The following is a 26262-nucleotide window of genomic DNA, read 5'->3' as shown; positions in this document are numbered from 1 at the left end:
TGCAGGGCTGGTTTAGTGGTCATGAACTCCTTTATTATGAATAACAGCCTTGCTGGTTAGAGTATTGCTGGATGCATATTTTTCCCATTCAGCATGTTGAATATATCATGCCACTCCCTTCAGGTCTGTCAAATTTCTGTGGAGAGATGTGCTGTTAAATTTATTTGTCTTCCCTTATAAAGTATAGACTTCTTCTGTCTTTCTGGTTTTAGGATTTTTTCCTCTATATTTTGCAAATTTAACTATGATATATCTTGGTGTTGGCCTGCTTTTGGTGATGGGAATTCTCTCTTCTTCCTGGATCTGGATGTCTCTTTCCTTTCCCAGATTAGGAAATTTTTAGCTAAAGCCTCCTGCAATAAACCTTCTGCTCATTTCCTCTCTCTTCTTATTTTTGACCACTATGACATGAAACTTTTATTGCTTTATGAAATTGCTGAATTCCCTAAGTCTACATTTGTGATCCAATATTTTTCTTTCCCTCTTCTTTTCAGCTTCAGTATTTTCCATAATTTTATCTTCTTATTCATTTCCCTGCTTCTTCCATTCTTGTTGTCATTACATCCAGTTTCAGATCTCACTTACAGCCGTTTTTATTTTGGCCTCTTTTTTAGGTCTTTTATCTCTGTGGTAAGGGAGTCCCTGGTGTTTTCTATGCTTTTCTCAAGACCAGCTAGTATCCTTATGATCATTGCTTTAAATTATGGATCAGGCAGGGGTGCCTGGATGCCTAGTTCAGCTCAGGTCATGAACTCATGGCTTGTGAGTTCAAGCCCTGATTCAGGCTCTTACTGACAGCTTGGAGCCTGGGGCCTGCTTTGGATTCTGTGTCTCCCTCTTTCTCTGCCCCTCCCTTACTTGTGTTCTGTCTCTCTCAAAAGTAAATGAACATTAAAAAATAAAAAAAAATTATGGATCAGGCATATTATTTATACGTGTTTCAGTTAGATCCCTGGATGTGACCTTTTTCTGTTCTTTCTTTTCGGATGAATTCCTCCATCTTGGCATTTTGTGTAAGTCTCTGTCCTCTGTGTGTTTGGAAAGCCTTTTATATTTCATGCTCCTGAGAGTAATGGCTTTTTGAAGAAGTGGTCATAGGGATGCCTGGGTGGCTCAGTCAGTTAAGTGTCTGACTCTAGATTTTGGTTCAGGCCATGATCTCATGGTTCATGTGATTGAGTCCTGCATCAGACTCTGCATTGAAAGAACAGAGCCTGCTTGTGATTCTCTATCTCCCTCTCCCTCTGCTCCTCACTCACTTGTGCTCTCTCTCTCTCTCAAAATAAATAAATAAACTTAAAAAAGGTGGTCATTTACTATCCAGGGCCTGGAGCTTTAGGAAGCATCTCTGATGTATGCTGTGTGTACTCTGCTGCTGCGCTTTGGCAGCTCTTTCCCTCAGATCAGCCCTCTGCAGAGATTCTCATTGCCAGTAGTGGGGAGTGTTTGGATCTTGGCCGCAGAGTGGCAAGTTTTAAGTAGGTGTGCCTTAGTTGGCTTGTTAAAAGAGGCATGATCCTATTTCCACTAGAGCTGAAGCTTTGCAGAACTCTATGGTCAGTAGACCTGATGCTTGTGAGGGATCTGTGTTGATGGTCTGGAGGAGGCATCTGCTGCCTTGGTTCTCAGGCATGCTTTCCCTAGAAAAGTAGCACCTGCAGAGTGCAGGAGGGATGGGCTTGGTGTAAGCAGCTTAGGCTGCCACTGTTAACACTGTGCTGCTCACTGAAGTTAGTTTACACTGAGGGTTGTGGAAAAGAAATGGTACCTGACCCTCTCATCTCAGGAGGGGGAATTTGCACCTGCCTCTGTTCTGGAAGCTCTTCCAGAAAGAGTGAACAATCTCATGTGTCCCAGGCATCCCTCGGATCCCTGCCTTCACCCTGTGTCTAGGCCATCTGCTCACTGGGCAGCTCCATGCACCTATGTTATATCCCATGGAGGTCTGTGGAGTTTTAAAACTCCAAGTTTAGGGACCTGGTGTGGCTGGGTCCCACATTGGTCCTCTGGGGGAGGGTCTCACCATGCTGGAACTGATGCAGGTTTGTCCCAGAAGGGCAGTCACACCAAAATGCAAGGGGGTGGATTTGGAATAAAGTGCAGGAAATAACCAGTATCCAGGTTAGCCACCCTCAGCAGGTATCTCTGCACCTATGTTGGTGGACAGGGGAGGGTAATGATGCCTGCTGGCTCTTTTGTCCCTGACGAGGCAATGCACCTCTCCCAGATGTTCAACATGAAGGGGGAACCATCTCTCCTGGTGTGTCCCAAGTGATCCTCAGATTGTGCCATCCACTACCAGGCTATCCGCTCTCCTTCTCCACAGGAGCACTGCAGTGCCAGCTGGGCTCCATATGAACCACATTGTGGACTTCTAAAACTCTTGTCTTTGAGCCCCGTTGCTTGTAAAAACTCATGAAAACCAACCCCTTTCATTTTCTCAATGTCTTTAGGGAAGTATTTTCCTTGTGCAATCCCCTGTGCACTCCTCTCTCTCTCACCTCTCCCCATGACCAGGGCTCCCTCCTCTCCATAATATCCGTGATACTTTTCTCTCCAAAATCACATCTCCACACCTCCTTCCTTCCACGATGTGGCATTTTCTCTCCCTCGGGTTGTGTGTTTTGTTGGTCCTCAGATTGATTTCTTGAGTGTTCATAATGATTTGATATTTATCTAGCTGTGTTTGATGGATGAGGGAAGTCTAAGGTACTCCTACTACTCTGTCATCTTCCCAGATGTGTCTATTTAGTTAAAGCTTTGTGTTTGCAAGTATCAAATCAATACACATTTCCTGAAGACCAAAAGAAATCTTATGAGACAGGAGTTTCTCAAAAAAACTGAAGAGAAGGAATGATACTGAGCCTCAGGGAGGACTGGATCATGAAATTAGGAACTTCTCAGAAACCAATGCTAGCTAGGTCCACCTGGCAATTCTGTCTCATCACTGTTTCTTTCTTTGCAAACTGACTTTGCTCCCCTGGCCACATGGTAGAAAATATAGCTGCTCATAGCTAAAGAGATTTTGCATTATGGGTCAGCTACTCAGAAAGTCAAACACTTAATGGGTACCAATTCCAAAATGCATTAGGGGCCTGATTCCACTCGATTGAAGCTACTATGGCCAGAGGAGCAGTGTTATGCAGGAGATGCATGGTCATGTGGTGTTTTGTTTAGGTACAGTAGATATAAGGATGAATAGCAGCATGCCTACCCTCAAGTTGTTCACTATCTAGGATACAGGAATAAAATCAGAAAACTTGAAATTCAATGAGATAAGGGCTTTATGAACAGTACTGTGGGGAGCTCAGAGGGAAAAATATCTTTGCCAAATGAGGTTGCCGAAGTGTTAGTAGTTAAACTAACATTAAATTTGGGTTTTAAAGGCAGAATAGAAAGTTTATTAGAGGAAAAAGGGTGTAGTGGTAGCAGAGAGGTGAGGGAATTCCAGAAAAGAAATGGTATATGCAATGAGCCAAAGAGTGAAGATCCTGAGGAGTTCATTGTGACTGAAAATTAGAGTGTGAGGAGGAGAGAGAGGTAGAGTGATAGGAGATGAAGGCAAAGGGAAACAATGTTTTTGGGGGATGGTGGTCTCATATGCAATGCTAAAGAAGTCAGATTTTACTTAGTATGTAAAGGTTTTTAAGGAGAGAAGTGACATGATTAGGGCTATTTGTATTTAAGTGAAACTCTGCCACTACTAGGGCAGGTAGATACAGCTCATTATTATAAGAATATAATCTTATTACTAGTAGATCATAAACATGTTTCAGTGCATGAAGAATTCAGAGGAGAGGAGCAACCCAAATCTAACTATGTGACCTTGGACAAGTCATTTTATCTCTGTGATTCAGTTTCATCATCAAGACCCTAATCTGTAAAATAGAGAATAATAGTACTTACATGTTGTTTTGAGATTAAAAGTGTTAATAGTTCCTGGTACATAGTAGGCACTGCAAGTGTTACCCTTCATTTCTTTTCCTACCCTTTGCTGGTCCTCAGAGTCCCAAGCCACACACTCTCACAACCATATTTGGTGCAGGCTAGGGATGTGCCCTCAAGGGCTTCATTTTCACTTAACTTTGGTGTGTTGTTATGCTAAATAACTCCTCACCTTGTGTCAGCATGAGAAGGAATTCATGCAGTGGCTTCTTCCTCAATAGGTAATTGGAATAGAATGGGGAGCCTTGTGTCAAGACCAATGAGAACAATGGTTGTGGGAATAGAGAGGAGGGAGCCATTATCAGGAAAATATTTCCGAGATAGAAAATATTTCTGAGATAGAACCAAAAAGATTTTGTGTCCAACTGAATATGGGAACTGAGGAGTGAGAAGTTGTGATTTTACATGTATGTAAGCAAGATAAATAGATCTTTTTCTACTACTTTATCAACTTCTTTGATTTTTAAAAACACGATAGTAGATGGTAGCTACACTTGTGGTGAGCATAGGATAATCTATAGAGATGTTGAATACTTACGTTGTACACCTGAAACTAATGTAACAAGTTAACTGTACTTAAAAAATTAAAATAAAAACACTGTGCACATTTCAATTGACTTTTCATTTGTTCCATTGGTAGCTCTAATTGGAGAAAAACAACTGAAGTGATCTCCACTCAGTAGTAGCCTGAATGGGGGATCTACTGTGCCATTAGCAACAATTGTTAGAACAACAGTTGCTTACAGCTAAACTATATTGTTAATATAGGAAATAAGATTGAAATTTGATATGGATAATTGGGGCATGTTATGTTTTACAATATATGTGTTCAGCTTAGTTTCCCCAAAATATGATTATGTTCAACAGATTCCCATAGAGTAGTGGTCACAAGCCCAAATGTGTATAGACACCAGAGAGGTTTCATGTTGGAAATTAGTAGCAGTCTCCATGTTGCAACATCTGAAAACATGAGTAAAAAGAAACATTTTAGAGGTTAAAAAGCATTAAAATTTTATCATTGATATTTATCAACAAAGTACAAAATAAAGGTTTTCAGAGTTGCATGAATATCAATTTCCCCACTCCATCTGACTCAATAATGCTATTTTCATTTTCAATTTGAGAGACAGAGGCTGTAAACATGTTTATTTTTTCCAAACTTGCCCTTGTGCCAAAGAGGTTGCTCAGCAAGATTCTTTCTCTCTGACCCTAGAAGCCACTGACCTAAGGTAATAAATTCAAATATGTGATTTTTGTAGCCCATGGTTTCAAAACATTATAAAACAAAATATATAGGATAGGACTGAACATATTAAGGCCTCCTTTTCAGAAACACAATAGTCATGTTGTAAAGTAACATACTATCTATAGGTTATTATTATTACTATTAATCAATGGACTTTTATCTGTCGTTTAAAAAATTTGCTATGAAAAGTTTTAAACACAAAAATACAAAATAGAAACACTCATATAGCATAACCTAGATTTAACCATTGTTAACATTTTATTATATGTATTTGCTTCACCTGCCTTTAAAAATCTCTAACAGATAATGGTTTTTAAAAAAATTACCATTACGACACCCAGTAGTTAAAAATTATCCTTGATATCAACTAACACCCAGGCAATGTTCAATCCCTATGATTGTTTCAAAATGGATTTTTTGTTTTTTTAAAACAAAGTTTTTATTTATTCAAAGCAAGGTCCAAACAAGGTTAGCATGTTGCACTTGGTTGATACATCTCTAAAGTCTCCTTTATTCTGTAGTGGTGCTCCCTTCATTTTATTTGTGTCAGTTAATTGTTGATAGAATCAGGTTATCTGTCCTGTAGAATTTTATACATTGCATTTCCATGGTGTCATTAAATATGCTTCTATCCCCCTAATGTCTATAAATTGGTAGTGGAATGCTTCCCAGTTAGTGTTGGGTACTTACTATTACAACACATCAAGAGGCTTATAACATCTTATTTTCTACTTGTACTGTTTTTAAGATTGATCACTAGGTTCAGGTGATGTCTGCATCAAACTATTATCACTAAAGGTTTTAATAATAATAACCATTACCTAGGTCCATTACTACATTGAGTTTACAAAATGGTGATTTTTTTCCCTAATTCTATCATTCCTCATGTAATTACAAATGGTGATTCTTCTATAACAATTTTCCTTCAACAACTATTTGAATACCCTGAAAATACAGTTTTTACAGGAAAGACATAATAATTGCTTCTTTCTTTTTATTAGTTTCTAGAATAAAAAGGTTGGTGACATAGCAATGAAAGCAACAATAGATGAAAAAGAATAGTATATAATAGATGCTAATATATTAGATACTATTAGAAATGGGAATAGAGAATTAAGAGCTAGTATTTTATCTTTTTAATCTCTACAAACAAATCCTCTGCTAAATTGATAGTCTATTTTTTTTTCCCCACAATGAAAATCCTGAATAAAACAACTCACTAATGCTTCTAGATCAGCAAGTGTCCATGTCTAAAGAATATTTCTTTTAGGGGTCAGCTGTATCATTGAGAGGAAAAGGATTTACACATGCAAGTCCCATTAATATTAATAGGAGTTACCAGCATAAATCACATTGAAGTGATAGGTGAAAAGACTCTCCAGCCTACTAGAATTCCAGTTCTAATGATTATCTGTCAAATGGCCCTAAAAGTCATCATAGCCAGGAAGAGCGGACATGGCAACTTGTATGGGAAGGGCATGTCATTGCAGCTCCACAGCTAAACTATTTAATGGAAAGAAAACTTGTCTTCAAAATGTGATGTGGGATGCTAAGTGTTAAACCACTTAACGAATGTTTTAAAAATTCCACCATTAAAGAGGTGAATTCAAACATCAAATCACTTGTTTAAAAAAAAAGTGTGAATATTGTATGAGCTCCAAGATGCTTGAAGGATAATATGGCTACTTGTTTAAAAATTAAATTAACCTTATTTTTCTTAAATTTATGAATCATCTCACAGATAAATTGTCAGCTTTGAAAGACTCCTGTTATCTTTTGAATGCATTCTATCTAACACGCTTTAGGAAAATACCTGGAGTTGACAGAAAATGTCACTTTGCTTTAATTATTTGATTCAAGAGCAAATCATAGTTCACTGAATGATTTCTGTAAGAAGAACATCAGCAGTCTTTTATCTATTTCAAGTAAGTTGTTAGGGATTCAGCCACCACAGAGAAAAACATTTCATGTTCTCATTCACCAAGTAAATATAAAAAACAATTCATATTCTTATATACTAAGTGAGATGTGAAAACAGTTTGTAGGCAATCAATGTACTATAAAACCTTAGTTCATGCCTCACAGCACTGATTTCAAACAGAATGAGGTCTGATGCTGGCATCTAGAACAATTTGCTAAGTAAATCAATCCATGTATCATTTGATTGCCTTTCTCAAGTGCTTAGAAACAAAACCAAGTATACAGCTGGATAATTAATTACTTAAATAGTAGACTGATACCAAGAAATCAGTTCCAAGACAATCTTTAATTTCTTGGCATACATGCAAAATTTTAATGTTGAAAACTAGGAAACCATGCCTGAAAGGCATCAAAACAGATTTTACTTCCTCTGAAAACTTACTGTTACTATGTGAAAATTATGAATAATCATATTTGTGCTTTTGAAGTGCATATAAGAAAATTACCCAGGAGTAGAGATAGATCGATCACTCAATACCAATAGCAGTAAATAACTTACTTGTAAGAAAATTATTTAATTATTGCTTTGAAGGATCAATACTACTTAGCAATCAAATTTCAACAAAATTTTTTGAGATCTTTAGGACTTTAGACAAAGGGCTGCCTTCTTGGGAAGTACAGCTGTGACAGAAGTTAATCATTAGCATGGTCATTATTTTAGATAAAAGGCTGCCAATCTCAGAAACTACCATTCTAGAAGTTAACTATTAACGTGGCCATTTTACTATAGGCAACTAAGTATCACTGGAGATGGGAAAAATTGTAATTCAGTTTTCTTATAGAAAATACCTAAATTTACAGTATCTACCTACCTATCTACCTACCTACCTACCTACCTATCTGCTTTTCTGGATAGGCATACCAACTAGACAAAGACACAGTAGCAACACAGGGTAATTGGCTTTCATATAGATCACTAAACTGAGTGGTATTATCATGTTTGGTTAAAAAAGCATGCATAACTAAACATTTTAAACATATGAATCAAAATTCTTTGACAATAATGTTCAACATTTTAAATTAGCTACTGAAACTTCTGTATTGCATATAACATGTTAACTTTATTTATATAACTTCAGGCTTATGATTTTACAACAAAACCAAAAAGTTTTTTGTTTTAAAACTATAAAAAAATTTATTTGTAGTACTTAAGACAGCTGAAAAGAAAGCTCTTAGAATAATTTCTATTACATTCTGAGGCAACAGGAAATATTTAAGATTCTCTATCAAAATGTTTTAAATGGTTGTGTAATATTTTAGTCACCACTAATCATATTTAGGAACTTTTAAATATTTCAATAGTATTTAATAAATAACCTGGAAGAGATTATGCGGATGGCTAATGGATAAAATAGGGTACAATATGGGTTGGGCCATGAAACCACAAAATATCTCCTTGTCTACATATAGATAGCTGCAGTAAAGCTATTGTAATTTTCTAGTTATTATTCTGAGCCTACTCTGATTGTTTACATAAATATGTATGCTGTATTCAAGAGGCCTTAACTCTTAGACTGTAACAAAGTACAGTATTTTAATTGGTGCCATTGTATTCAGACTCAATACTTTTATACAGTGGGAACTTTCATATTGCTGGTATTGAGGGGCAGGGCCAATACCTGGTGCTTCTAGGTATGTATTGTGCATTTAGACCATGGCATAAGTTGGGTTTTGGGAAACATGATTTAAGATCTGAACCTATTAACAAAATATATTATAATGTGATTCCACTATCCCTGATTTGTATGATAATATAAAAAGGGAAGAGAGACACAGAAGGGTCCAAAGAGATAGGAGATGGGCTGTACAATGGGCAGAGCAGTTAAGAGCAGCCTGAGAGGCTGGGAAGGTTTTCCTTTCACCTGGATTCTGTTGTATCTACAGGGGATTGGAAAGGTGAGGCAAGGGCTATATTCCTTGGTTCTTTCCATTTCTTAGGAGTCTGTGACCTGAAGAGCTCATAGCCCCCTGCAACTGAAGTAAGAACTACATGATTTCTACTATAGCTATGGTTCTCTGATTGGCAATATAGGCCAGAATGCACAATAAACATTTTATATATTTAATTATTGAAACAAATTAAGTCTAAACTATTGCTCAAATAAAACAAATCATCAGAGTTTGGCACCTGGAAAAATTTTAAATTGTCATGGTCACTGTAACTAGGTTTGCTGGCTATGTACAACCCTAACACTTTTATGTTAAGTGTATATTAAGGTTTACCAATTGTCATATTGTATTGAGAGTCTTTAGTGGTTTTAGGTTTACCTACCAGAAAAGGAATATGAATAATTTATACAGTGCTTTCCTTATTAAGATTCAAAACCAAAATTCCATGTTACTATGTTTTATGGCCTATAGACTATAAAATACTAATTTAGGAAATAGTTTTATTTTAAAAGCTTAATGCAATAAAAACACTGTGAACTACTGTGTTGGGGAGTTGACAGCAAACAATTTGCTGCATGAGATTTTTGATATTCACCTTCAAGTCAAGGGGAAAATAACATCCCCCCCCAACCCCCCAAAAATCATTTTAAGGTTTGCACTGCATTTATCTTCAAAATCATCCTAAGGTAGGGAGAGTGTTACTATTTCTATCTTACATATGGAGAAAGTGAGCCCTATTTTTAGACAAAATAAACAATTTGTCTAATCTCATCAGTAGTATAGCTAGGACTAAACTGGGTCCATATACAATTAGGTTCTAATTACTTGACTAGACAGAATTTCCACATACTGATGAGCATATCCAAATCTTTCCTTCCATTCCTTCAGTCCTATAAGATTTCCTAGTGTGCAAATGATTCACATACAAATAGCACTACTAACATTAAAAAATGTTGAGTACATGGACTCATGATTTGTTTGTAAAAATGTATACCTTAATATTGGCATTTTCAATAATTCTCAAGATAGAAAACAAGCCAAACCTCTATTCCGAACATAGGCTCCTGCCTAGATCAGGATATTTTAGCTCTCCTCAATTACATTTACATGTGCTTTTATCATTGGTGCCATCATGCTTATATCCATAAAGAAAATAGAATTAAAATAATCACAGGAAATACATGACTGGATTCTGAAGATGTGGATTTCAATCAAAGATCCAAAGTGATAAGCAAAAGCTTTCCTAATACCACAGAATTATTAACAATGCATAGGATCACTTTCATATCCATAGCTATATTCCTGGGAATCAATCCATTTATATTCATCTGCTAATTCCACAGGTGTATTATCTTAAAGTAGGCAAGCCAATGTGGTTTACAAGTATTTTGTGCTCTTGCAATGTCCTCTTTCAGGAAAATCCCCTTTTGGATTTCTATGCCCTGTTCTCTTGGTAATAATGTATGTCAACTGGCTGCTGTTTTCTAACATTTTTCAAACATTTCTTCCATGAAGAAGACTCTGAGGCCAGGAGGAATTTTCAAAGTGCATGTATAGTTTGGTGTATACCCATTATTGAGAGGACAGCTCTGGGTTTCCCAGACTTCTGCTTTCCTTGGGAGTCTCTGAGTTCGCTTCTGGTATGAAACTAGATTCCGAAGCCTCTGATTGTAAACTGTCCCCATCAATGACAATGTCTTCAGGATTTGGTGGGGGTGGACAGAAGTCTTCGTTGGGGCAGATTTGCTGGAAAAGTGTTTCAGCCTGGACAGGGAAGAAAGGACATGATAGTTTTTGGTCATCAGCTTAAAATGTATATGACTTTCTGAAATTATTTTAAAAATGAAGGTATCACCCTTGAAAATTACTTTGTTACAAAACGTTATCAAGTATACACTATTTTTTAAAAATCCACTGTCAGAATTTCATGACTTTTCTCCAATTCTATGCAAGCATTCAGGACCACCCTTCATGTATTATCAGTACTTGACCAGATTATCAAGTGTTCATCCCCCCAGCCAAAATTCCAAAGGGAACCAGTTCCCATCACCGAACTTGCTTGCACCTCGCAAATATCCAACACTGTGCTTCAGTGGATCAATCCCTCCCAGGGGCCTGCCTCCCTCCCAGTGCTGCAGGGCCCCTCCAGCAGGAGACCACCACAGGCAAAGTGAGCTAACCTACCCCTCCCCCCCTGTGCACCTTGCAGATCCACCCCGGCTAATATGCCAGATCCCATCAAAGCAGCACCACAAGCCTGGCAGTGTGCAAGTAGCCCAGAAAGGGGCCACACCATTCCACAGTGAGTCCTGCTCCTGGGAGAGGGGAAGATAAGGTACACACCAGTCTGACTGTGGCCCCAGTGGTGGGCTGGGGACAGACATCAGGTATGACTGTGGACTCGCCCACCAACACAAGTTACTCTGGACAGCACAGGGGAAGTTCCCTGCAGTTTGGAGCCACCTCAGAGACTACCCAAAATGACAAAGCGGAAGAATACTCCTCAAAAGAAACTCCAGGAAGTAGCAACAGCTAATGAATTGATCAAAAACGATTTAAGCAATACAACAGAGCAAGAATTTAGAATAATAGTCATAAAATTAATGGTTGGGCTTGAAAAAAGCATAGAGGACAGCAGAGAATCTATTGCTACAGAGATCAAGGGAGTAAGAAATAGTCATAAGGAGCTAAAAAATGCTATAAGTGAGGTGCAAAATAAAATGGAGGTGACCACAGCACGGATTGAAGAGGCAGAGGAGAGAATAGGTGAATTAGAAGATAAAATTATGGACAAAGAGGAAGCTGAGAAAGAGAGAAAAAAAAAATCCAGGAGTATGAGGGGAGAATTAGAGAACTAAGTGATGTAATCAAGCGCAACAATATCCAAATAATAGGAATTCCAGAAGAGGAAGAGAGAGAGAAAGGGGCTGAAGGTGTACTTGAACAAATCAGAGCTGAGAACTTCCCTTATCTGGGGAAGGAAAAAGACATTGAAATCCAAGAGGCACAGAGAACTCCCTTCAGACATAACTTGAATCGATCTTCTGCGTGACATATCATAGTTAAACTGGCAAAATACAAGGATAAAGAGAAAATTCTGAAAGCAGCTAGGGAGAAACACGCTCTAACTTACAAAAGTAAACCCATAAGAGTAGTGGCAGATCTATCTACTGAAACTTGGCAGGCCAGAAAGGAATGTCAGGAAACCTTCAATGTGATGAACAGAAAAAATATGCAGCCAAGAACCCTTTCCAGCAAGTCTGTCATTTAGAATATAAGGAGAGATAAAGGTCTTCCCAAACAAACAAAAACCGAAGGAATTCATCACCATTAAACCAGCCCCACAAGGGATCCTAAGGGGGATTCTGTGAGTTAAATGTTGCAAGGACCACAAAGTACCAGAGACATCACTACAAGCATGAAAGCTACAGACATCACAATGGCTCTAAACCCATATCTTTCAGTAATAACACTGAATATAAATGGACTAAATGCTCCAAACAAAAGACATAGGGTATCAGAATGGAAAAAAAAAAACACACAAACAAACAAAAACAAGACCCATCTATTTGCTGTCTACAAGAGATTCATTTTAGACCTGAGGACACCTTCAGATTGAAAGTCAGGGGATGGAGAACTATCTATCATGCTACTGGAAGTCAAAAGAAAGCTGGAGCAGCCATATTTATATCAGACAAACTAGACTTTAAATTAAAGGCTGCAACAAGAGATGAAAAAAGGCATTACAAAATAATTACAGGGTCTATCCATCAGAAAGAGCTAACAATTATGAATGTCTAGGCGCCAAATATGGGAGCCCCCAAATATATAAAATAATTAATTACGAACATAAGCAACGTTATTGATGAGACTGTGGTAATTGCAGGGGACTTTAATACCCCACTTGCAGCAATGGATAGATCATCTAGACACAGGGTCAATAAAGAAACAAGGGCCCTGAATGATACACTGGATCAGATGGACTTGACAGATATATTTAGAACTCTGCATCCCAAAGCAGCAGAATATACTTTCTTCTCGAGTACATATTGGAACGTTCTCCAAGATAGATCACATACTGGGTCACAAAACAGCCCTTCATAAGTATACAAGAATTGAGATCATACCGTGCACACTTTCAGACCACAATGCTATGAAACTTGAAATCAACCACAGGAAAAAGTCTGGAAAACCTCTAAAAGCATGGAGGTTAAAGAACACCCTACTAAAGAAGGAATGGGTCAGCCAGGCAATTAGAGAAGATATTAAAAAAATACATGCAAAAAAATGAAAATGAAAATACAACAATCCAAAAGCTTTGGGATGCAGTGAAGGCAGTCCTGAGAGGAAAATACATTGCAATCCAGGCCTATCTCAAGAATCAAGAAACAACTCAAATAAAAACTTTACAGCACACCTAAAGGAAATAGAAGCAGAACAGAAAAGACATACCAAACCCAGCAAAAGAAGAGAAATAATGTAGAGCAGATCAATGAAACCAAGAGTTGTTTTTTTGAAAAAATAAACAAAATTGATAAACCTCTAGCCAGGCTTCACAAAAAGGGAGATGACCCAAATCGATAAAATAATGAATGAAAATGGAATTATGACAACCAATCCCTCAGAAATACAAGCAATTATCAGGAAATACTAGGAAAAATTATATGCCAACAAACTGGACAACCTGGAAGAAATGGACAAATTCCTAGGCACCCACAAACTTCCAAAACTCAAGCAGGAAGAAATACAAAACTTGAACAGACCCATAACCAGCGAAGAAATTGAATCAGTTATCGAAAATCTCCCAACAAATAAGACTCCAGGATCAGATGGCTTCCCAAGGAATTCTACCAGACATTTATCTTTTTTTTTTTTTTTTTAATTTTTTCAACGTTTATTTATTTTTGGGACAGAGAGAGACAGAGCATGAACGGGGGAGGGGCAGAGAGAGAGGGAGACACAGAATCGGAAACAGGCTCCAGGCTCTGAGCCATCAGCCCAGAGCCCGACGCGGGGCTCGAACTCACGGACCGCGAGATCGTGACCTGGCTGAAGTCGGACGCCTAACCGACTGCGCCACCCAGGCGCCCCGACTACCAGACATTTAAAGCAGTGATAATACCTATCCTTCTGAAGCTGTTCCAAACAACAGAAAGGGAAGGAAAACTTCCAGACTCATTCAATGAAGCCAGCATTACTTTGATTCCTAAACCAGACAGAGACCCAGCAAAAAAAATCAGAACTACAGGCCAATATCCCTGATGAATATGGATGCAAAAATTCTCAATAAGATACTAGTATATAGAATGCAACAGCATATAAAAAGAATTATTCACCATGAACAATGGGATTCATTCCTGGGCTGCAGGGATGGTTCAAAATTCACAAATCAATCAATGTGATACATCACATTAATAAAAGAAAAGAACCATATGATCCTGTCAATCAATGCAGGAAAAGCATTTGACAAAATTCAGCATCCTTTCTTAATAAAATCCCTCAAGAAAGTCGGGATAGAAGGAACATACTTAAACATCATAAAAGCCATTTATGAAAAGCCCACAGCTAATATCATCCTCAACGGGGAAAAACTGAGAGCTTTCACCCTGAGATCAGGAACACGACAGGGATGTCCACTCTCACCACTGTTGTTTAACATAGTGTTGGAAGTTCTAGCATCAGCAATCGCACAACAAAAGTAAATCAAAGCCATCAAAATTGGCAAAGGTGAAGTCAAGTTTTCACTTTTTGCAGATGACATGATATTTTACATGGAAAACCCGACAGACTGCACCAAAAGTCTGCTAGAACTGATACATGAATTCAGCAAAGTCGTAGGATACAAAATCAATGTACAGAAATCAGTTGCATTACACTAATAATGAAGCACCAGAAAGACAAATAAAGAAACTGATCCCATTCACAATTGCACCAAGAAGCATAAAATACCTAGGAATAAACCTAACCAAAGTTGTAAAAGGTCTGTATGCTGAAAACTATAGAAAGTTTATGAAGGAAATTGAAGAAGATATAAAGAAATGGAGAGACTTTCCCTGCTCATGGATTGGAAGAATAAATATTGTGAAAATGTCAATACTATCCAAAGTTATCTACACATTCAGTGCAATCCCAATCAAAATTGCACCAGCATTCTTCTTGAAGCTAGAATAAGCAATCCTAAAATTTGTATGGAACCACAAAAGACCCCGAATAGCCAAAGTAATATTGAAGAAGAAGACCAAAGCCGGAGACATCACAATCCCAGACTTTAGCCTCTACTACAAAGCTGTAATAATCAAGGCAGAATGGTATTGTCACAAAAACAGAACATTGACCAATGGAATAGAATAGAGACTCCAAAATTGGGCCCACAAAAATATGGCCAACAAATCTTTCACAAAGCAGAAAAGAATATCCACTGGAAAAAAGACAGTCTCTTCAACAATTGGTGCTGGGAGAACTGGACAGCAACATGCAGAAGGATGAAACTAGACCACTTTCTTACACCATTCACAAAAATAAACTCAAAATGGATGAAGCACCTGAATGTGAGATAGGAAACCATCAAAACCCTAGAGAATAAAGAAGGAAAAAACCTCTCTGACCTCAGCTGCAGCAATTTCTTACTTGACACATCCCCAAAGCAAGGGAATTAAAAGCAAAAATGAACTCTTGGGACCTCATGAAGATAAAAAGCTTCTGCACTGCAAAGGAAACAATCAAGAAAACTAAAAGGCAACCAACAGAATGGGAAAAGATATTTGCAAATGACATATCAGACAAAGGGCTAGTATCCAAAATCTATAAAGAACTCACCAAACTCCACACCCGAAAAACAAATAATCCAGTGAAGAAATAGGCAGAAAACATGAATAGACACTTCTCTAAAGAAGACATCCAGATGGCCAACAGGCACATGAAAAGATGCTCAATGTCCGTTACTCCTCATCAAGGAAATACAATTCAAAACCAGAATCAGATACCACCTCACGCTAGTCAGAGTGGCTAAAATGAACAAATCAGGAGACTATAGATGCTGGAGAGGATGTGGAGAAACAGGAACCCTCTTACACTGTTGGTGGGAATGCAAACTGGTGCAGCCACTCTGGAAAACAGTGTGGGGGTTCCTCAAAAAATTAAAAATAGATGTACCCTATGGCCCAGCAATAGCACTTCTAGGAATTTACCCAAGGGATACAGGAGTGCTGATGCATAGGGGCACTTGTACCCCAATGTTTATAGCAGCTCTTTCAATAATAGCCAAACTATGGAAAGAGCCTAAATGTCCATCAACTGATGAATGGATAAAGAAATTGTGGTTTATATATACACAATGGAATACTACTTGGCAATGAGAAAGCATGAAATATGGCCTTTTGTAGCAACGTGGATGGAACTGGAGAGTGTGATGCTAACTGAAATAAGTCATACAGAGAAAGACAGATACCATATGTTTTTATCCTTATGTGGATCCTGAGAAACTTAACAGAAAACCATGGGGGAGGGGATGGAAAAAAAAAAAAAAGGCTAGAGAGGGAGGGAGGCAAACCATAAGAGACTCTTAAAAACTGAGAATAAACTGAGGGTTGATGGGGGGTGGGAGGGAGGGGAGGGTGGGTAGTGGGCATTGAGGAGGGCACCTGTTGGGATGAGTACTCGGTGTTGTATGGAAACCAATTTGACCATAAATTTCAAAAAAATTAAAAAAAATTTAAAAAATTTAAAAAAAGATTATCAAGTGTTAGATAGCTGAGAATTTAAGGACATTCATTCTTCATGTCAGTACAAATTCAATTTCCCTTAATATTCTTTATGTAATTTCCCAATAAAGCCTATTTTTATAGCTGTACAAATTTACCATATAATTTTAATGAATCACTTTTAAAATCAAGAAAAATCTTCATTATTTGCTCAAGTATTTGCTTTTCTGGAATAATTGACCTTCCCCCGGGCTTTAAGGAGTATAACACAGTGTTCAAGATCATGGTCTCTGAATAGATAGCCATGTGCAAATGCTGTCTCTGCCACTTAGCAGCAATGCAATTTGGGGGAATGCTTAGTTAACTCCTGAGCCTTGCTTTCCTTGTCTGTAAAATGGCCGAGACTAACTAAGCCTCTACATATGGTAGCTGTTATCACTGTTATTAATAATAACTAAGTTAAAATGTCAAGATTTAAGCTGAGCTTAGTCTGGCAGGGTAAGAGAATAAGAAAGTGAATGTGATCTTAATTAACGACAAATACATACACACGTGAAAGTAAATGTGACAAGAAACACTGCTATTCTATTCTAAACATATCCCTACTTTTATTTAGATGAATACACCTTTTTTAAATACGAAATTTATTGTCAAGTTGGTTTCCATACAAAACCCAGTGCTCCTCCCAACGGGTGCCCTCCTCAATGCCCACTACCCACCCTCCCCTCCCTCCCACCCCCCATCAACCCTCAGTTTATTCTCAGTTTTTAAGAGTCTCTTATGGTTTGCCTCCCTCCCTCTCTAACTTTTTTTTTTCTTCCCCTTCCCCAGGGTCTTCTGTTAAGTTTCTCAGGATCCCCATAAGAGTGAAAACATATGGTATCTGTCTTTCGCTGTATCCTATTTCACTTAGCATAAAGAATGAACTATTGGGACCTCACGAAGATAAAAAGCTTCTGCACTGCAAAGGAAACAATCAACAAAACTAAAAGGCAACCAACGGAATGGGAAAAGATATTTGCAAATGACATATCGAACAAAGGGCTAGTATCCAAAATCTATAAAGAACTTGCCAAACTCCACACCCGAAAAACAAATAATCCAGTGAAGAAATGGGCAGAAAACATGAATAGCTCTTTTGTTTAGATGAATACAGCTCATTGGTAGATCAGGGTCCCTGCGATACTAGGGAGCTTGCACTCTATCCTATTGGTAAACAAAAGCCATTAAATGGTTTTAAGATATATGTTTGTTTTAAAGGCCACAATGTCTTTCTGAACTGCTTCAATCCTTCTTCCTGACATGCACATTCATTAGGCCAGAAGTTGACAACTATGGCCCACAGGTCAAATCCAGCCTGTTTTTTTTTTTTTTTGTAAATAAAGTTTTATTGGAACACAGCCACTCTCATTCATTTATCTATTTTCTATAGCTGTTTTTGCACTGCAATGGCAGGGTTGAGTAGATGCCAAAGGGATGACAGGGGTTGCAAAATCTAAACTATTTACCATCTGGCTATCTACAGTTGGTAGACTCCTGCATTAGGTAATTAAAATTGACATTCCTTGCGAATGGGTGGAAGGACAGTAAATAAAAACTTTTGAGCTTTGATGTGAAGTTGAAAGAAGAGATGGAGAGAAAAACAGTTTCTTTCTTTCTTGAGTATAGCTCAAGAGTATTATTTTTGGATATGCCATTTTACTATTACTATTTTGAAATGAAATATTTGAGATGCCTGCTTCATTCCCTACTCCAGGAACTTACCATAATGTTTGCTGGAGACACTTAGCACCTAGAAATAGGAGGACTGAGGTCAGTCAGAGCTTCCATTTCACAATTCAGTTCCTCTAATCGTCTTTTTGTCTTTTATCTCAACCTTGTCTTTCTATAGAACTTCTCTCTCCCCCTCACTTCCTTTCACTCTCTGCATGCAATCAATGACCAAGTCATGACAATCTTCTCTCCTACTTCTTGACTCCATTTTTTCCTTCCCTCTAGCCATAGCCCAGGCATACATTATCTTTCCATTAGACAATATCAATATCTCAGAACCGGACTGGTCACCTTGCCTTGAGGGTTCCCTCAGGTAATCCATCTCTATGCTGCCTTCAGAAGGGTCTATGGAAATGAAATTCTGTTTATGCCATTTTCTGGCTTAAAACATTTCAATGACTCCACATTTCTAACAAGATAAAAATCCAAGATCCTTGTTATGGCATACAAAACTCTATAGGCCTACTTCTCTGGCCTAATCATTTATTTCATCTCATTTTCACCTTTCAGACCTTTTGCTTCACTAATACCTATCTATGGGTGCTGTCTTAAACACACCATGATGTTTATATCCTGGATTGGTGTAGATGTTGGAATGTTTCAATTATCTTCCATTTGTATGGGGAATTGCTACTCATCTTTTATATCTCTCTATGTAAAGTTCTTTGACTCCTAAATAGAGCTCATGGCTCCTCTGTTTTATTTTTGAACTTTGACATTATTCTATTATTGCATATACTGTACTGCACTGTCATTTGTTTACATGTTCTTCTCCTTAGTAGACAGTGATTCCTCCAGGGATGAGAAGGACTGGGTTTCATTCAACTATTCCTGGTGTGGAATAGAATCCCAATATACAGTTTTAACAAACTGAAAAATTTTAAAAACTGTATATTGTAGAAATGTTGAATATAATAATACTTAATACTACTACTTTACTTCTACTCCAGTTCCTCTGTATCTCTCTCACACCTTGTCTCCCTTTTGTTACCTCCCTATAGGATACATTTTCCCCTGGATCTCAGGCCCTGTGGCTGGATCCCACCCTCTCTTTCCATATATCCTTGTCACATTCTGTCTCCTAGAATCACCAACCAATCACAGGCACCACCCTTATTTGTTTTCTACCTGCTGGTGCAACTCTCACCATCAGCCCATCTGCCACTGGCCCTCACTAATGCCAATTTCCTACCGCCAGCCTCCAGCCCTTACAGTCTTTCCTCTAATTGCTGGAACCTCTTAGGGTCAACTGCCATGTTCTGGAAGGTGTATCTAATGCTTCTTGGTCTGCTGCATTTTATTTGCTAACTAAGCCTCGATTGTGAGAGTTGTCATAAAGAGGCTAATTCATAGTGAATTGTTAGTTTTTAAATCCGTCTTGCCCTTTTTAAGCCAATAGTTAGCTTAAAGGGTAGTTTCAGGTGGCTAAAGACATTAAAAAGGCATAATTATGTGATGACTCGGCTTCTTTATACTAGGAAGTATAGAAAGGACACACTGAGTTATTGAAGACATTCCTATGTTTATTTAACACACATCTACACAAAACATAAAAAAATGTCAATCTAGCAGTTTAATGTATTTAGAATAATGTATCCACATTAACAAGATGAAAGTAGCACAGCACACTAGATGAATGTACAAGCACTGGGGTCCAATAGACTTGAGTTTAAGTTTTGGCTCAAATTTACCAGCTATGTGATCTTTGGACAAGTTATTTAGCCCCTGTTGGGTCTTAGTTTCCTCATCTGTAAAATGGCATGTCACAGATACTCATATGGTTGTGAGGACCAAATGAAATAATACATATATGATGGTACACAGAAAATGCTCAATGAATGGTGGCTTTACAAAATGTGACACCTAAAATCGCCCTCTCCCTCAATGGCATGAGAAAGTGAAGGATAATGCAATATGTGAGCAACTTGATAGGCCATATGATCTATAAAACTATAAACTTCAACTTACAAATTCTGTACCAAAAGTCATAAACAAATTGCTAATATGCCATAAAGACAACATTCTAAATGGTGGTTTTAGGCTGCCCACATCAGCTAATTTAAACCATTTTACACTTGAAATATAATACAAAGTATACAGTACTATATAATTATTGTTGTTCTCATGGTAGTGGCACTTCCTAGGGGATGGGGGTTCCTGAAGGAGGAGAGCTATCAATGATCTTGGGAGTAGAGTACAATAGACCAGTCTGCTCATCAGTATGTGTGGATAAATGAGATACTACTTGTATTAAGAAAAGAGATATCATATGTCATTTTCAGAAAAAAAAATTGAAGTAACAAACTATAAGAAAAACCAGATTCTTTCTTTCACATAAAGAATCACAATTATCACTTGGGCTAGCATCATTGTGGTGATAATAGAGAATGCCTTGGTGTGCTCTTGCACACTTTAACTTGTATTAAACAGAGATCACTTTATATTTTTAGTATGTTTTCAAATCATAAATAGTTCCATATGAACACAAGACTATGCTATTCAACATCTATACATTTACAAATAAGAAAAGCAGATGCAAACTTGCTAACAGGTAAAATAAAGCATTTTACTTGTAAAAAAGGGAATCTGCCGGTGCTTATGTTTGCTATATAGCCTAAAGCCTTAGGTGATATTCTAAGAGCTCTTACAGATAATTTAGAAAACAAAAGTAATCAATTAGTGAGTGGGTTAGACATATGATGAAATACTGGAATTAGAAAAGTTTATCTGAACACACTAGCTATTTGTAAATATTATTACTGATGCCCTTTAAAGTAGGTATTACTTCTCCCCAAAGTGATGTGAGGTTAAAGCTATATAACAATTAAAACTATTCATATTTAATAGCATATAATTAGTACCAGAAGTAGCATTATTATTGTTTTTTATTATGATAACATTGAAGTGTATCTTCTGAGGAAGCAAGTTACTTCATAACAAAATTATTCTTTAATTATAATCTTTTAGCTGATAGTTCAGATCACATTAGCACTTGTATAATAAGCCCTTATGTAAAATGCCTTCCATTTTGGCTAAAAAAACATTAAAGTTCACTCAGTAATAAAAATGACCTAAGCTATCTGGCTGAAAACATGTTGGCAATTTCTGCTCAGAAAAAATTGGAACATCAAAGCAAAAATGCCTTGGTCATTTTAGGCCATAAATGCAGAACTGGAACCATCTTGGATTCCTATTAAACTAATAGAATGAATGATAGAGAACTTCCCACTTTTGATATCACTGGCTGAATAGGAATATCCAGGATCACCATTTGACTCTGAAGATGAGAAACAAAGAATGTGGCAAAAACTACAGATGCATGGGGTCATGGCCTTGCCATTGTGACTAAAAATTAAAGGGACAATGAAGCCATTTGCTCCTACGAGATCCCGGCCACTAGTAGGATTGAAACTTCTATCTGTGGTCTTAAAACAATGTTAAATTATCCATTTATTGATTCAATAGATATGCCAACTATATCTGTGAAAAGTTTAGACTTGTGCCTCAAAAAATATATTTTCTATTCTTTTCCTGTCAAGTGCAGAGAAATACATTTATATATAAAATGTATTTATATACATATATATATGTGCAAAGATCTATATGCACATAGATCTTTATCTGAATGGAATCATAGTTCATTTTTGGCAGCTTTTCTCAGCCTGCACTATACCAGTTCATAGCCTTGCCCAGAAGTGCTGTCACAAAATTCCACCTTGATTTAGCATATTCCTCAGCAGCTATGACAGTAGCTTTTGGAACACCATCTTGTGTCAAAACATTAAAGGAATCATGTTAACTGTGAGAAACTACGTTACATGATCTTTTCCAAAATTAAAAAAAATGGGTTAAGACCATTTAAAAATTACATTTTGTATGCAATTACTTACTGACTTAGTTATACTCCTTTTGAAATGACTCAGAAGTTAATAAAGAAAAACGGTTCATGTATTTCAAAATAATAAGAGGCCAACAGTTTAAATTAGAAGCAAAGTTTCTTTGGAAAACTGGCATTATAAATTCATTTTTCAGAATCTGTATTTCTAACATCTTCCATCCATATTCCCACAATGGAACTCCTAAATTCTTTCTTGCAATTCATTATTGTAGTCAAGAATGTGAAAATATTGGATACTATATTTCAAGTATATTTAAAGAAACTTTGTCATTCATAGGAAAAAGTTTAGGGGCAAATTACAGAGGTAGTATTAAATGACAGAGATGCTTTTATAGTCTTTTTTCCCACATCCCAGAGGAAAAAACAACTTACTGTCCCTACCACACCAAGTTTTTAACACAAAACTGAGAAACACCAACAGCCTTACCTGTTTGACCGCATTATCATTTCCTAAAGCACAGTCTGGGCCAGAGCAGACATAAATGTTGGATGGTAAATCATTATAAGAGTTCCTGCTGACATCTGAAGAATCTCTCATATTGAAGTAAAGAGCCCACAAAAGTCTTGGTTTCTCATCTTCTTCATTTTCTAAATGAAGACATAAATTTTAGTCACATCTAAAGCACAATAAGCCTGTCATTTAATACACTATGTAGCCAATTACTAACAAAGCCATGACTGTATAGTGTAGTAAATCAGAGCTCTGTATGTAAAAAAAATAGTAAATCTGGGGCGCCTGGGTGGCGCAGTCGGTTAAGCGTCCGACTTCAGCCAGGTCACGATCTCGCGGTCCGTGAGTTCGAGCCCCGCGTCGGGCTCTGGGATGATGGCTCAGAGCCTGGAGCCTATTTCCGATTCTGTGTCTCCCTCTCTCTCTCTGCCCCTCCCCCGTTCATGCTCTGTCTCTCTCTGTCCCAAAAATAAATAAAGGTTGAAAAAAAAAATTAAAAAATAGTAAATCTGTATCCACATACTCTAATACATGTGTATATTTCAAGCAATGATGGCTTTTCAACCTCAAATAAGATTACTTGTATGTTACTTAGATATAACACCAATTGTATTCTCTTCAATTTCTATTATTTCTTCTCAGCAGTATCATAGTGCTTCTGATCACATTCATCCTTAAATTATGTCAATGAAGAAGATAACATTTTTTTTATGTTTCTCATAAACCAACTTGAAAATTATATACAGTAAATCAATGATATATACAGGATTATGAGATATCCAGAAGACACAAGTCTATAGAGACAGAAAGTAGATTAGTGGTTACTTAGGGCTGGGGGAATTCGAGTAAGTGAGGGATTACTGCTAATGGGTGTGAGGTTCTATTTTAGGTGATGGAAATATTCTGAAATTGTGGTGATGTGTGAACAATTTGATGATGAACATATTAAAAACCATTGAATTTTACACTTTACGTGTGTGAACTGTATAGTATGAAGATTATATCTCAATAAATTCATAATTATATCTTAATAAAGCCACTATTAAAAATAGTGTATATGGGATTAAAACATTGATATCCTAAAACACTGATGCTTTGTCCTACTGGATTATAAAAGCAATGGCAACTGGCAAAAAATAAAAATAAGGTTGCGAGTGCTTGCTTCAGCAGCATATATATTAAACTGGAACAAAGATAAAGATGTGAGACTTCAAGTTGTTTTTAGCACACATTCTCTCATTTAACAGCAAGCATCTATTATGTGTGTTACGCATTAGGCTAGCAGCTAGAAATACACAGGTAAAGTAGACTTAGTCCTTAGGCTCCTGATTTTTTATATTCCCTAATACAGAGCCTAGCACATAACAGACACTCAATGAACAATTGTTAAATTGATTTTAATCCTGCTTTCAGGTATAATCAAAATATGATGTGCTTATTAAAGGTTCAACCTTAGGTGTATATAAAGATTACCCAAGACCATGGGGCACCTTGTGAATCATAAAGAAAATATTAAAGGTATAACTAGTTAATTACCTCTTATTGTTAAACTGGAAATCAATGTAAAGAAATTCACAGCTAATTGTAGTATTCAGTTAACAAGAATGCCCAATTCCCCAATTCAGGATAAACAGGATTTTGTTATATTTAATTTAAAATATCTCTACTACAGGGGCGCCTGGGTGGCTCAGTTGGTTGAGCGGCCGACTTCGGCTCAGGTCATGATCTCAGTTTGTGAGTTCAAGCCCTGCGGTGGGCTCTGTGCTGACAGCTTGGAGCCTGGACCCTGCTTCAGATACTGTGTCTCCTTCTCTCTCTGCCCATCCCCTGTTTGTGCTATCTCTGTCTCTCAAAAATAAATAGATAAATGTAAAAAAAATTAAAATATCTCTACTACGAAAATACCAGTTATAAGGGGTGCCTGACTGGCTCAGTCGGTTGAGCATCTGACTTCAGCTTAGGTCGTGATCTCATGGTTTGTGGGTTCACGCCCCACATCAGGCTCTGTGCTGACAGCTCAGAGCCTGGAGCCTGCTTCGGATTCTGTGCCTCACTCTCTCTGCCCCTCCCCCACTCACACTGTGTCTCTCTCTCAAAAATGAATAAATGTTAACAAAAATTTTAAAAATACTATGTTATTTTTCTAGTTCATTTTGAATAATCCATTATTATTAGTGTGATAGGATGAAGAAACTTTGAATGGAAGAAGTGATCCCTTACAATGCCCCTTCCTAATGCTAAGATCTATGAGTCAAAGGTATCGCTAACTTCATGTAAACATATGATAGGTGGTGAAACCTATTTACTGACAAAATAAAGGAATATAAGGAATTCATATTTCACAGCTAAAACCATATGGCTCTTAATAAATTTATTGGTTAAGTTTAGTTTCACTAAATCTTACAGGAAGATAATTAAACGTACTGCCCGTGATCTGTGACACCAGACTCCATGAGCATTGCAGAAAAGTGGGCTAAAGTCTGGAATTCCTTTAATATTGCCTAGTCCATTTCTAAGCATACATAAAGAGAATTTATCTTGTATTCTGTGAAAGTTCCAGCTCAAAGGAGGGCTTTCACCCAATAGAAGCTGGGAAAAATGAATACTCCAATAGATTATAGGAAAAAAATTTCACAGGGATTGAAGCACTGAGAAGGAACCATGAGGAAGATGAAAAGTTGACATAGGCTGAAGATAAATGCTCTAGGTAGAAGGGAGTTATCAGGCTTTGACCTTAAAACCCTCAAAAAGACATATAATTGCTTCATCTTTCTTTGAGGTCAGCTAGAAGGCAGAGAGATAGCTGGAAAAATAACATGCAGCTGTGAAGTACACAGTTGTCAAAAATAAATAGTAAAGCTGCTGAGGTTTGCCTGAGAATATATCACCTAACCAGGAGAACTGGTTTTCTGTAATATCTCATTTCATCAATTAGATAGTGTAAAGGACTAAACATGTAGTAGGTAATTTAGAATAAGACCTTGGGCAAATTAAACTGGGGTAAGTACAGAACAAAGTAGACAGAAAAAAAAAATCAACAATGGCATACCAAATAAAGGCAATACATGACCTATAGGTACATGCCATATTTAGGAAGAGACTATTTTAGTAACATAGCAGACTAGCATAAGGCCAAAAGAGTGGGAGACTGTTACAGCTGTGATCTAGTCTGGACACAACAAATACAAAAAGGAATTAAGACAAGGTATTTGATTTCTGAGTCCAACAATTACCTAATATCTTTACCAGCCATGGGCCTCAAAATAACACTGTGAGGGGAATTTTACTTTTTTGAGGTAGGAAATGAATGAGATGGGATGAGATAATTCCACATGCCATATACAATCAAATGAAAAACAGAAAGAACATGGGGCAGCAA

The 26262-nt window shown here is 37.3% G+C and overlaps 1 protein-coding gene across 4 annotated transcripts in view; it reads right to left on the bottom strand.

The window, feature by feature from the left end:
- Positions 1–7010: 7010 nt before the first annotated feature.
- CHM (CHM Rab escort protein) overlaps positions 7011–26262 on the bottom strand; it is a 252612-nt gene continuing 233360 nt past the window's right edge. For all 4 annotated transcript variants that reach the window (XM_040467662.1, XM_040467664.1, XM_040467663.1 and 1 more), the window contains 2 exons: positions 22860–23020; positions 7011–10825 (listed from right to left, as the gene is read on the bottom strand). In XM_040467662.1, coding sequence (XP_040323596.1) covers positions 10634–10825; positions 22860–23020 — 353 coding nt within the window. In that variant the 3' untranslated portion in view covers positions 7011–10633. The remainder of the gene's footprint in view (positions 10826–22859; positions 23021–26262) is intronic.

Source organism: Herpailurus yagouaroundi, unplaced genomic scaffold (assembly GCF_014898765.1).
Source record: "Herpailurus yagouaroundi ecotype Mexico unplaced genomic scaffold, PumYag 67555, whole genome shotgun sequence".
NCBI classification, from domain to species: Eukaryota; Metazoa; Chordata; class Mammalia; order Carnivora; family Felidae; genus Herpailurus; species Herpailurus yagouaroundi.
Note: the sequence above shows the minus strand (reverse complement) of the source record. Positions and strands in the feature narration are given on the sequence as shown.